At 42.7% G+C, this 14,743-nt stretch overlaps 1 protein-coding gene across 1 annotated transcript; it reads left to right on the top strand.

The window, feature by feature from the left end:
• Positions 1-608: 608 nt before the first annotated feature.
• Positions 609-4,008, top strand: LOC310944269 (adenosine receptor A1; the record flags this gene model as incomplete). Its single annotated transcript, XM_083910000.1, has 2 exons — positions 609-985; positions 3,147-4,008. 2 exons carry the CDS (start codon positions 609-611, stop codon positions 4,006-4,008), a joined length of 1,239 nt encoding a protein of 412 aa, XP_083766126.1.
• Positions 4,009-14,743: the final 10,735 nt, after the last annotated feature.

Below are 14,743 nucleotides of genomic sequence, written 5' to 3' on the forward strand. Positions count from 1 at the left end.
AATTACTTACTTAGAATTTATTTACCAAAGCTTTTTCACAGTTTTTACATAGTTGTCAGATGTGATTATTTAACTTAATATTTTATTTATAAACCATTTTTATTACCTTGTTCCGGGTGCCTCTGTTGATTTACATTATTATGTAGATATTTGTTTATTAGAAAAGAAAAGAAAAACAAAAAAAACAAAAAAAAAAACTGACTCGTAGAACCAGCAAAATATTTCCAATGTGCCTTTACGCATAAATGGCAAATAAAAAAACTTGAAACTCGAAAAGATGTAACAGTAAATGTTACAAACAAGTACTTATCTCCCACAAATATGACATTTTTATTTGTGCAGCGGTGACAGTTGCGTTGCAGGTGCAACGCACTCGTCGTTTGTGAACGCGAGGCTGTCAAATGTCACGTTTAATGAATAAGATTTGAATCACATTAATCAATGTGGCTGGTAAATCCCAAACGACGCCGCTAAGCTGAAAGAGCCATTAAGTAAATGTCAGTGAATTGAGTGGCTGTGAATCAGACCTGATTTGCATAAGCATCAATATTTTTTTCTTTCCTTTTTCTTTCATTATCTGTGTTTTTGTGCACACATCTGCTGCAGACATGGACCTGATGTGGCTGTACTCCCTGTGTCAGTGCATCCTCGCTGTGGCTGTGATCGTGGTGAGCGTCAGGTTGTGCTTGGCGGTCGGCGGCGGCGGCGCCAGCGCCGTGGCACAAAACCAGAGCGAGGGAACCCGGAGCGGCGGAAGTGGACCGGGCAGCGTCTCCTGCTGTCTGCAGCTGTGCCTGGGCTGGGTGGGCGCAGTGGGGGGTGCACTGAAAGTCCCGGTGACCGTGTTGGTCAACCTGAGGACCCCCCAGTGTCTGTACACCTGCATTACCTTGGTGTGCTTCCCCCTGCTGGTCAGGCAGTTTACCATGTTCCTGCTTACACTGATCGTACTGGACGCCCACCTGCGCTGTCGCCTAGCAAACAGGTGAGTCTGGAGAGAAAAGGTTGATTTTTACTTTAAAAGCAGGGGTTCTCAGAGTTTTGATACCTGAGGGCCAATTTAGGAACCCAACATTGGACTGAGGGCCGCCAAAGGGGAAAAAAAAGAAAAAAAACTGAAAGAAATCCCATTTGTAATAACTATGGCGTCCAAAATTTGACAAAACCGACATACTATACTACGTTGTCCAAAATGTGAAAAAAATTTTGAAAAAAAAATTTTGGTCCAAAATTTGCAAAAAACATCATACTCTACTATGTTGTTCAAAATTTTACAATTTTGGGGGAAAAAAGTTTTTGGTCCAAAATTTGACAAAAAACGTTGTACAATACAATGTCGTCCCAAATTTGACATTTTTTTCCCCCAAAAAACAATTTGGTCCAAAATTTGACAATAACGTCATACTATACTATGTCGTTCAAAATTTTACAATTTTTGGGTAAAAAAATGTTGGTCCAAAATTTGACAAAAACGTTGTACAATACTATGCCGTTCCAAATTTGTCCATTTTTTTTTAAAGAAAAATTCGGTCCAAAATTTGACAAAAATGACATATATGCCGTCCCAAATTTGAAAAAAGAATAAAAAAAAAAATTTGGTCCAAAATTTTACAAAAACGTCATACTATACTGTGAAATTAGCAAGTTCAATCCTCAATCTGATTTAAAGTTCCAAATAACAAACAAAAACTGGAACAGCACAAATATCAGTTGCTTATATAAGGTGAGAAAATGTGTTTTTTTCCATGCAATTTCAATTGCATACAGCACTTTAATACTGTCTTATACAGAGTGTGGTGGGGAGGCGAAGTGTGGGTGGCAACAGTCGACCAACGCTCTCAAGTGTGCTTTTAGCAGTAATGAAAAAAATCAATAAAAAGGAAAGGGAAAAAAAACAGTAAACATGTCAAGATGTGCCATTATATGGAACACCAGTACATTAAACAGGCTGTTTGTTCAGTTTCTTTATATGTGCGTCTGAGAGGCGGCTGAGTAAATATCAATAGGCTCAAGGCTTTTACGTTTGTGATTGACAGCGAACCACAAATCCTGTCTTTCAGTGGAAGAGTACGACTTCAATATCTTAATATAAAACTACTCGGACTATAGCGAAGGCAATATTACACTGTAAAAAAATAATTAAATTCGCAGATATAATCAAACCGCAAACTTTATTTAAACAATAGTGCACTATCAGATCAAATGAAACAGCAAACACGAAACCACACAAATTAAAAATAAACATAAATATAACCCATTTTTATTGATCGTTTTTAATCTTTAACTACGTCATTGTACTTTTCAGATTACTGTCTTCACTTCACTAACGTTGGTTTTGCATTTATTTACAAATCCACGGTTTAAAGCCGACGTCGGTGTTCATGAAATCCGCTAGCGCAACGTCGTTAGCGTACTCCCGTCCTGCCTTTCGCTGTTCATGTACGCGCTAAAAGAGCTAAAAGGGGCGGAGATCTATCCAGTTCATAGAATACAGGGGTTCTCAAAGTTTTGATACCTGAGGGCCAATTTAGGAACCCAACATTGGACTGAGGGCCGCCAAAGGGAAAAAAAAGAGAAAAAAATTGAAAGAAATTCCATTTGTAATAACTATGGCGTCCGAAATTTGACAAAACCAACATACTATACTACGTTGTCCAAAATGTGCCAATTTTTTGAAAAAAATAGTTTGGTCCAAAATTTGACAAAAACGTCATACTATACTATGTCGAAGGTTGGTTCCTAAATTGGCCCTCAGGTATCAACACCATGAGAACCCCTGGCCTAACAGGAAGTATGAGACATAAATCCTTCAAATTGCAATGTTGGTTTTATTTCAAACATTCTATCAACACAGATATGTACATCGATAGTCTGCCGTTACAATTGATTTGCACTGTGGAGTCTGTATGAGTGTTTCTAATGCCATGCTAGCTGATACCATTGACTTGCGCTAGCCATAGCACCAGCGAAATGACATTTCTTGAAAACGTCTCCAGACGTCTCCATCACACCGGCCGAGTTGGAAAATAGGTCTTATGACCAAAATTCCGAACTATCCCTTTAACAACCAGCAGCCTGAAGAGTTTTTCCCATCAGTGTAGCCTTGTTTCAAATATATCCACATGCGTCCTGTCTTTGGGTGGCAGGTACTCGTCCATGGTGACCCGTCGTCGAGCTCTGGGTGTGGTCCTGCTGTGCTGGGTGGCCTCTGTTCTGTCGTCCTTCGCGCAGTTCTTCAGCCCCGATGTCCTCGGCGGTCGCAAAAACGGCGGCATCGGTCCGAGCACGACGGGCCTGGAGCTGGACGGCAACTGGACGACTTCCTCGCCGCTCCTCGGCCCTGCCACGCTCCCGCCGCGGTACCACCACGACCGCGAGATCATCGGGAAGCACCTTCCGTACGGAGGCTTCCTGTCCAAGTTTTACGTGGAGGACATGCAGAACTTCACCTACGCCGAGATCCACAGCAGCCACTGGGTGGTGTGTTCTCCCGACACCGTTCTCACGCCCACGTTTCTCGTCTATGTTCACGGGACGATGGCTTTTATGCTGCCGTTGCTTTGTCTGTCGGCGGTTTACCTCAGCGTGCTCTGCATGAAGCACAGGAAGACACCCGGTCAAATGGACCCTTCAAAACAAGATTCCTGCCAGGTCCGCACCCTGGCGCTGTCCATCTCCCTTTTAGTCCTGCTGTGTCTGCCCATCCACGCCATCCACGCTCTCTTGCTTTTCACCCCCAGCCTCGACCCTCCGGCCTGCGTTCACGCGGTGGCCGTGTTCCTCTTCCAGCTGTACAGCCTCGTTCCCCAGATCCTCTTCGTGCCTTCCTGGAAAAAAGTAGGCGAAGAACGGACAACCTTCCCCCTCTCCGTGCCCAACCTTCCACCTGTGGTAGCGGGAATGTCCAGAGGGAAGTCCGTCAGTCTGGCTCTGTGTGAAGCGGTGCAGGCAGCCCCGTGGCTATCAGCCAAACACTCGCTCAAATCCAAAGTGTTCCCCGATGTCTGAGTTCTTGACGCGACGGAAACGTGATCTGTTGTATTGAACGTAATCATTTCCAATAAAGGGATTGCTCACATTTGTTGGAATGTAGTTGCATAAGGTAAGATGCGTTTCCATCCGTGGTTTGGTTTGGTTTGGTTTGGTACAGTACGGTACGGTACAGTTTGGAATGGTACAGTCACTGTGCGAAATACAGGGGGGTCTGGGGGGGTTAGACCCCCCTGATTAACACTCGAGACCCCCTGAAAGCCTCAAAGGCAAAATTTGAGGGGGGTCTAAACTAAGGCTGGACGATTAATTGAATTTTATTCATGATTTTGATTTTGGCTTCTCACGATACTAAACACATTATAATCGAAGAAAATCGATTAATGCGCAGCATGCCGCGACGTGTATGTAAATTCCTATGCTGGAAAAACACCTTGAATGCACCCGTGTTACGTGCATCTGCAGCAAGTGTGTGGAAAAAAAAATGTTTTTCAATTTCTTTTTGTTTCATATATTTTGGAAAGTCGAGATTTCGAGTTTCCATAAAATTATGGAAAACATTTTTTTTTTCAAATTGCTTTTTTTCATATTTTTTGGAAACTCGAGATTTCAAAAAAATGTGTCGTCTACCAATCATTGCAGTCAGTAGAGTCTCAGCTGCCGAGCAACCATGGGTTGCCAGTTACGTCAAAAAAACGATAACCTAAAAGACCTCGTTGTTTTGACGAGGACGACATTTGACCGGCTGAGGATACCGTATCGCTCAGGGAAGGGAGGGGGTGAGCAGAGGAGCAGTTCTTTGTTGTAAATTTCAGCCTCTCCTCTAGATGTCACTATAAACTACTTACTTCACCTTTAAGGCCACATTATACTCCTCCGACTGCGTAACCACGGAGACCCCTCCAGCCTTCATACTTCTGCGCCGTGGTGACGGATACGCGCTCGATCAGTAGGGGTCGCTAACGCAAAGGTTGTTGTGCTTTTGGCTACAGTGGCCGTTTCTCACTTTTCTGCGTCACGGAACACAGTTTTAAGATAATTTGAGGCGAGAAATTGGCCATTTAGAGTCTAAACATGTGCTGTGTGTGTTAAGATACGACGTATTTATAGTTTGCCAGTGACGTCGTAACCTACGTAGAGCACTTTACGCAGGAGTATAAATTGGGCTTAAGTGCAGCTTGTGACGACTACATCAGAACGAACCCCTTTAACTAAAACCTTCAGCTCATTAATATTCCTCTGGCTGATCCTTTTATGTGTCGCTTGCGTGGGAAACGCTAGCATCTAAAACGTCTCGTAGACTAAATAAAAAAAAACAAACAGCACATTCCTGTTTGTTGTTGTCGGCTTTTAAACTAATCAGCAATCTCGTGCACTGGCATCACACGTTTACTTGCAAACGAAAAGGCCAGTTAATTATCGGGTCCCAACGCCAAATGTCAGTGAGGAAATGAAGTCTCCAGATGACGACGACTCCCACTCTGATCAAAAGATTTCTTTCTCTGCTCCTCCTGTGGGTCTTATTTCAAGCTTATGTTAAGTCTCTTCTAAACCAACCACCAGCAATGTAGATATATAAGTGACAGACATTTAACTAAGCGTGGTGGTCTAGTGAGGATACACAGCACTCTAGGGGGAAAAAAATAAATAATTAACCAGTTTATAACACAATCTTCACGACTGAGAAATACAACGCGCTGCTCTCTGGTAATAAAAGGGCCTTGCTCTAACTAATTGGATTGTTCATCTTGAACCGTTATTGCAAGAAATCACTGATGGAGGAAAAATAAGTGATTTTCTTTTCTTTCTACGTGGAACGTGGTCATAACAGTTTTTATTTTATTTCTATGTTGATTAATATATATATTAGGGACACCAATGGTAGAGATTTCCCACATCTCGGTATGCATCGCGGTTTTTGGGCCACGGTTTCATATCTTAATATAAAACTACTCAGACTAGCGAAAGCAACATTACATTGTACAAATAATTACAATCACAGATATAATCAAAGCACAAACTTTATTTAAAGCGGACCTAGACCGGAAGTTCCTATTAACGCTGTTTTTTTAAGTGTGTATCTGCGTCATTACCTTGTTTAAGAAGCCCTGAAGGTTCTAAACAAACAGTTCAGCCACTGCTGAGAACGCTGTGTTTTATTGTAATCTCGGGCTCAGCGAGATCTCTGAAAAAACCCGGTCCGGTTACGTAAACACTGGTTCTCCTGAACAGCAGATCGTCCTGCTCCGGGCACTAGTCCGGGTACTAGTCCGGGCACATCCGGTTGCGTACATTGAACCGCAGAAGAAGAATAACGTCCGTTGTGGAGGTGTTTCACGATCAGTGTCTTCTGACTCTGGGTCTGACTCTGGGTCAAAGGTCGTCAAAGGGACTGCGGTGGGGAGTCGTGAAGAAGCTATTTTTAAACACTGTTAAAACAATGTTTTGATAATGAGGAGCAGTGCATCCACCGTTCCAGAGGGGGGAGCTGTGCTTCTGAGAGCGGGTGTGCTGAATATGTCACTTCCGGGTATTGGCCAATCACAAGACAGTTGGGAAGGCTCTACGCTGGCTGGCCAATCACAACACAGTCTGTCTTCTGGGGGGTGAGATTTATGTCTGAAATATCACGGCTGGGGAACAGCGTCAGAAAAGAGGATTTCTATTGGCTCGTTTACAGCAACTAGGAGGTTTTTGACCATAAAAACAAGTTAATGTATGTAAGTAGACCTCCATAACCATAATACATGTGCAACAGGACCACTCTATGTGAGCTTAAAACAACAGGGCACTATCAGATCAGATTGAACAGCAAACATAAAACCACACAAATGAAAAATAAATCTAAAGTTTCGTGCTATCCAATAAAAATAAACAACATTTTAATCCACTCACAGAAACACAAATACACCGAGAGAGACCTCGGTATTTTGAATTTGAACGTAGTAACCGTTTTTGGCCACATTCTTACATATGGCGCCTTTAAGTCGAGACACATTTTTCATTTTTCAACTTCATCCAGATTTGCTCGTGATCATTTTAAACGACCGAAAAAAGAAAGCAAGCACTTTCTTCCTGATTATGCCAGACCTCAACACACTCGGCCACTGCCTCAGTCACTGCTTCATGCTACGCTGCCACTCTGAGTAAACCTCAGCACTTTGAGTAAACCCTGCTCCACACCAGAGGATTTTGCAAATCTGACTTGAATTTTAAAAAAGACCACAGACACAACGAACTTGTAACCGATTTTTCAGTGAATCCTGAGAAAAGCCCAGACTAGACAATTCAGTGGAGATGCAGGACCACACACTCTGGAGATTCCAGATTTGGGATTTGGGATCTCACAGAAATTTGCATTATTAAAGCTATAGAGTGGTCCTGTCGCACATCATCAGCAGTGGCTGAACTGTTATGTTTTCTAAATTTTAGGGGCACAGATACACACCAAAAACAGCGTTAATTGGAACTTCCGGTCTATGGGAGCTTTAACATGACTTCAGAATGTAAACAGACACGGAGGTGGACTGTCGGCTCAGCTAATACCTGGTAACCCTATCGCAGGGGTTCTCAAAGTTTTGATACCTATTGGCCAATTTAGGAACCCAACATTGGACTGAGGGCCGCCAAAGGAAGAAAAACGAAAAAAAACTGAAAGAAATCCCATTTGTAATAACTATGGCATCCAAAATTTGACAAAACCAAAATACTGTACTACGTTGTCAAAAATGTGACAATTAAAATAAAAAAAAAAAAAAAAAAATTGGGGGGAAAAAGTTTTTGGTCCAAAATTTGACAAAAACGTTGTACAATACTATGTCGTCCGAAATTTGACGATTGTTTTCCAAAAAAAAAATTGGTCAAAAATTTGACAAAAATGACAAAAATGCCGTCCCAAATTTGACAATTTAAAAAAAAAAAAAAATGTTGGTCCAAAATATGACAAAAACGTCATACTATACTATGTCGTTCAAAAAGTTAAAATTTTTTGGGAAAAAGTTTTTGGATCCAAAATTTGACAAAAACGTTGTACAATACTATGTCGTCCCAAATTTGACAATTTTTTTGAAAAAAAAATTTGGTCCAAAATTTGACAAAAACTTCATACTATACTATGTCGTCCAAAATGTAAAAATTTTTGGGGAAAATATTTAAATGCCAAAATTTGACAAAAACGTCATACTATACTGTGTCACTATGTCATCCAAAATTTTATGACATAGTAAATACAGTTGTACAGTTTACACTTATTGGTCTGTATCCAGTAATGTCCAATAAACATTTAACAAGCTTAGTAGCTCCTGGATTAAAACTATCAACTGTAATTCATTGCGGGGCCGCCAGAAATGTTTCTGCGGGCCGCCATTGGCCCGCGGGCCGCACTTTGAGAACCAATGCTCTATAGCTTTAATAATGCAAGTTTCAGCGAGATCCCAAAATCCCTGGAATCAGAGTGTGTGGTCCTGCATCGTGACTGGATTGTCTAAATCTGTGCTTTTGTCGGTTACAAGCTAATACCAGAGTCAGTTATCAATTTAATGGTTTATTTAATTGACTGTGGCTATTAGTTTATATGTGTTAAAGGAACCATGTTTTTTTTTTTTGCCCGATTTCCCTAATTGTATAATTATATATAAATATATATAATAATTAGGAACAATAACAACATGTTAAAAGTAGTTTTATACCTCCCGATTCTTTCACTCAACATGTTTGTATTCAACTCTAATTCATCACATTTGCTGCAGTACCCAGTGTGGCCACTATGAGAACATTTTCTTTCTTGCACATCAGGCCTACAGTCCAAATGAACAGGCATATTTGACCTACAAGTATTTCCCCCGTTTAACTGTGCACGGAAACCAACGACTACCGCAATATATTGTATATAAGGGTCACATTCAAGATGGGGAAAAAAAATCAGCATCCAATCCACCACACAAACCAAATATGAAGAGTTTGCGTTCGGGATTGGACTACGATATTTACTGCGACTCGTAGAAATGAAATATGATCGTCGTAAACGACTCGTAAACGGGGAAACTCTGCATTGTGAACCTGCTCCAGGATGTTGATCGGCGAAACTATAGCGTCAGGGCGATAATGCAACGAGTTATTCGGCGAACCTCTTCTCATTAATGGCCGGATTATAGGACGTTCACTGCCATGTCATAAACACTGGTGAATACAGAATACAGCTGACTGCTGTCTGCCTCGTCCCTATCTCATTTGTGTGTATATGTCTATTGATTTTGGTAATTGCCCCTCGATGATTGCAGCGGCGTTCTGATTTTCATACGGTCGAGCAGCTGAGGAGGATAATAACTGTAGTCAGATATTGGCCAGTTTTCTGTGGCGGCGGCGGCATTATTAAAGCTACGGTAGGCACAATCACAGGATAAACACTTGATTGTTGAATTTAAAATGGAATTGGAATTGACAAGGCCTTCAAACTTTAAGCAAAGTTTTTCTTTTTGTTTGGGCATATAATGTCAGTGTATTTGGATATACTTGATGTTTACTTTTCTGGAAAATCTTTTCTTTTTTTTTTTTTTTCTGTGAGGAGGAGCAGAAATAACTGCAGCAAACAGCAAACAAACCAAACCCAGCCTCAGTGTGACTGATCCCACAGGAAAACCGACCTACACCGTTAGAAATGTTCCTGTAAAGAAATATATGTAATATATGTATGTTCGTAATACTGTTTTAAACATGCAATTTCAAAAACTTCACTAAAAATATTCCTTAAGAGGTTTGCAAATATTTTTAACGGATTCTTGTTCAGGGCGATGTTGGCTGTTATGATGGTAAATTTCAAGTCATTCCGAGATACTTTTTGTTTACGAGAAGAAAGTCAGCTCACTGTCAAAGTGCATCAGGGCAAATGGATCATTTCCTGAATTTCAAAAATTCATTAAAATTATTCCTTAAGAGTTTTGCAAATATTTTTAACGGATCCTTGTTCAGGGCGATGTTGGCTGTTATGATGGTAAATTTCAAGTCATTCTGAGATACTTTTTGTTTTTGAGAAGAAAGTCAGTTCACTGTCAAAGTGCATCAGAGAAAATGGATCATTTCCTGAATTTCAAAAATTCCTGAAAATTATTCCTTAAGAGGTTTGCAAATATTTTCAACTGATCCTTGTTCAGGGTGATGCCGACTATTATGATTGTAAATTTCAAGTCATTCCGAGATACTTTTCGTTTTCGAGAAGAAACTCAGCTCACTGTCAAAGTACTGTACTGTGTGGAAGTCCAAGAACATCGGCAGGAGAGTTACGGCTCACTCAAAGACTGTATTTCTCAATCCAGCCTGTAAGTAACAGTGGTGAAAACATCTACTGCATCTGCAATATCAGAGAAATGTGTCAAAAAACCCAAAAACAAATACAAATGAACAGGCAATTGCACAATGCAAGATGGAAAAACAGTCAACGTTACAGCAAAGCAAATATTCTTCAGTATTAATTTTGTGATCCAATAATTATCTTGAAAATAAACTTGCCTTTATTTGAATCTGCACAATCACACACAATAATTAGCATGCACTGTCTTTATAGTGTTGTCAAAAGCCCTATTGGCACTTGATTTATAACCTGGGGTTACCAGAGGTCCCCAAGTAATGCTAAACTTGTGCGAATAGAGTAAATTACATAGACGGTTAAAATGTTTACACAAACAAGATGCAGGTGTCAACAAACCTCAACTTTGTAGAAATTAAAATGTGCTCCTTGCGTTGTTTGACAACTTTGAAAATGTAGCTAGCTACTAACCAAAATCATTCTCGCATGTGCATGTGCTGTAATCATCAACGCAAACAAAACCAATCGAATCAAACAATAACATTATATTTAATAAAGAATCAATCAAATAAAGTTGCTACTCATCAAATAATTAGTAAGATGGAGATGGATCAGGAATGGCAGGTAAATAGTTTATTAAAAAAAAACACACATTTCAGTTTTTGAGGACACACACGGGGACATTCTCACTTTTATGGCCCATCGACCACAGCGGAGCAGCCAGATCTACCTCCGCAATCGTCATAAACTGATGATACAGTACGTCTGTCCGGTGTTGACTCTCGTGTGTTGCGTCAGCAGCCACCGTATCAGCGGCTCATCGCTGGTAGCACACGACAAGTCCATTACTTTGATTGCCGCTTGACAATCTGTCTTTATGACGGGCGACCGCGGAGCCTCGCCATCGGCGGAAGAGAAACACATCGATCTATCAAACTCTGACCTCCGGTGGCTTTCAAATCCAGCCCCCGTGCACAGATGGACATGTTGAGTGCTTCTCGACAGAATCGGGTATTGATTGCATGGAAGTTAATGGCAGAGTCATATTTTTTCCGGGCGCATCTGACTCACCCCCCTCCTGTCAGCCTTTTCTTCCCCGCTATCTTTTTTCTTTATGATTCATTAGCGGCGGCAGCAGCAGCGCAGAAACCTTCTGTTTTGTTTATTCTATTTATTCTGAACGAGCTTACCCACTTACAACCGGCTCGCCCGCCTTCATCTTAACCCTAACCCGTTCGCGGGACTTGAAAAACAACACCTGACAAACACAAGCAAAGGATTTGGTGGTTAACTCTCGGTCGGTCTAACTGACGTACAAGTCTGCAACGTTAACACGGCAACTATTACTAATGCCAACATTATGGTAACACAACACTTACCCACAAACATTACACTTACGATTACAACGTTCCTCTTTACTTTACTCGACCGTACGATCGTAGCCGGGCCTCTGCCGCATCCGCTGTCCGCATTTTTACGTCGGCCATCTTGTTCCTGGATGTTCCTCCAGCTTCTTCTTCTGGATCTCGTCCTCCGACCAGATAGCGATCGGGCAACTTGGTTACGGGGGGGTGCTCCGCGTACGGCGTCCAGCGATCCCTCCTTCACCCCCCCCCCCGCCGTTCTTTTTTTTTGGAACCAAAATGTCCGCGGTATATGCTAATTAGCGCACGCTATATGCTAATCGCCTGAAACCCTGACCTGTCGCGAGCCCGACGCGTTCTCTTTATACCCACTTTGATAGTTGTCGGGGGACTCCCGCTGAGTTGTCGGGCGCGACCACTTCGCAGTTGTCGGGAGAACATTTGACGACAGCGGGTTTTGCGTGAGTTTATGGTTTATCAAATCGGGACCGTATCTATGTTCCCCGGGGTCCTATGTTCCCCGCTTTGTATGTGACCGGGGAACATAGGACCCTTTCTCTAAAAAAAAGGGTTCTATGTTCCCCGCTGTTCACCCAAAAGGACCCGGGGAACAAAGGGCCCTACCCCTTACCCCAACCCTTACCCTAACCCTACCCCTTTACCCTGGAGCTCCACACCCAGGCTTCCACAAAGTGGGGAACATAGGACCCTTTCTCTAAAAAAGGGTCCTATGTTCCCCGCTTTGTATGAGACCCGGGAACATAGGACCCTACCCCTTACCCTAACCCTAACCCTTTACCCTGGAGCTCCACACCCAGGCTTCTACAAAGTGGGGAACGTAGGACCCTTTCTCTAAAAAAGGGTCCTATGTTCCCCGCTGTTCACCCAAAGGGTCCTATGTTCCCCGCTTTGTATGAGACCGGGGAACATAGGGCCCTACCCCTTACCCTAACACTTTACCCTGGAGCTCCACACCCAGGCTTCCACAAAGTGGGGAACATAGGACCCTTTCTCTAAAAAAGAGTCCTATGTTCCCCGCTTTGTATGAGACCGTAGGGTTGTACCCTAACCCTAACCTTAATCCTAACCCTTTACCCTGGAGCTCCACACCCAGGCTTCCACAAAGTGGGGAACATAGGACCCTTTTTTTACATACATAGGACCCGGGGAACATAGGTACGACCCCCGGTCACATACAAAGCGGGGAACATAGGACCCTTTCTCTAAAAAAAAGGGTTCTATGTTCCCCGCTGTTCACCCAAAAGGACCCGGGGAACAAAGGGCCCTACCCCTTACCCCAACCCTTACCCTAACCCTACCCCTTTACCCTGGAGCTCCACACCCAGGCTTCCACAAAGTGGGGAACATAGGACCCTTTCTCTAAAAAAGGGTCCTATGTTCCCCGCTTTGTATGAGACCCGGGAACATAGGACCCTACCCCTTACCCTAACCCTAACCCTAACCCTTTACCCTGGAGCTCCACACCCAGGCTTCTACAAAGTGGGGAACGTAGGACCCTTTCTCTAAAAAAGGGTCCTATGTTCCCCGCTGTTCACCCAAAGGGTCCTATGTTCCCCGCTTTGTATGAGACCGGGGAACATAGGGCCCTACCCCTTACCCTAACACTTTACCCTGGAGCTCCACACCCAGGCTTCCACAAAGTGGGGAACATAGGACCCTTTCTCTAAAAAAGAGTCCTATGTTCCCCGCTTTGTATGAGACCGTAGGGTTGTACCCTAACCCTAACCTTAATCCTAACCCTTTACCCTGGAGCTCCACACCCAGGCTTCCACAAAGTGGGGAACATAGGACCCTTTTTTTACATACATAGGACCCGGGGAACATAGGTACGACCCCCGGTCACATACAAAGCGGGGAACATAGGACCCTTTCTCTAAAAAAAAGGGTTCTATGTTCCCCGCTGTTCACCCAAAAGGACCCGGGGAACAAAGGGCCCTACCCCTTACCCCAACCCTTACCCTAACCCTACCCCTTTACCCTGGAGCTCCACACCCAGGCTTCCACAAAGTGGGGAACATAGGACCCTTTCTCTAAAAAAGGGTCCTATGTTCCCCGCTTTGTATGAGACCCGGGAACATAGGACCCTACCCCTTACCCTAACCCTAACCCTTTACCCTGGAGCTCCACACCCAGGCTTTCACAAAGTGGGGAACGTAGGACCCTTTCTCTAAAAAAGGGTCCTATGTTCCCCGCTGTTCACCCAAAGGGTCCTATGTTCCCCGCTTTGTATGAGACCGGGGAACATAGGGCCCTACCCCTTACCCTAACACTTTACCCTGGAGCTCCACACCCAGGCTTCCACAAAGTGGGGAACATAGGACCCTTTCTCTAAAAAAGAGTCCTATGTTCCCCGCTTTGTATGAGACCGTAGGGTTGTACCCTAACCCTAACCTTAATCCTAACCCTAACCCTAACCCTAACCCTTTACCCTGGAGCTCCACACCCAGGCTTCCACAAAGTGGGGAACATAGGACCCTTTTTTTTACATACATAGGACCCGGGGAACATAGGTACGACCCCTATCAAATCAAATTGTTTCATTTGGGTTTTGCAACATCTCAGTGGTTGCTGCTGTAACTATTTTACACCTAGCATCTCAAAATAAACAACAACAACAACAACAGTACAATGCCCCAAAAATTAACTTTTGGATTTTTTCTTTATTTATTTTTTTTGTATTATTTTTGCCGTGCTTTGTATCTTTCCCCTACAAAGAAATAGTTAGCTATATATCAACAATGACACGTGGACTCTAAAGTAAACAAGTGTGAAAGACAGGAGAAGAGACGACGAGGCACAGGAGACGAAGAAAGAGAGAGAGAGAGAGAGAAAGACCGGGGGAAAAGGGGGGAAAGGTAAAGAAGGGAAAAGAGTGAAAGAAGACAGCAATTTTTTTTTTTTTTCTCTACAGTATAGAAGCAAAAACAAAACCATGGGAAGTGTACATTTCTTTAACATTTACAATTATAATAATAACAACGGCAATAATAATAATAACAACAATCATAATTGTTCAAACAATAATAATAATTAATAAAAAAATTCAATAAGACCTCTGGTTTCTCAT

Source organism: Microchirus variegatus (genome assembly GCF_963457635.1).
Source record: "Microchirus variegatus genome assembly, chromosome: 2".
Classification (NCBI taxonomy): domain Eukaryota; kingdom Metazoa; phylum Chordata; class Actinopteri; order Pleuronectiformes; family Soleidae; genus Microchirus; species Microchirus variegatus.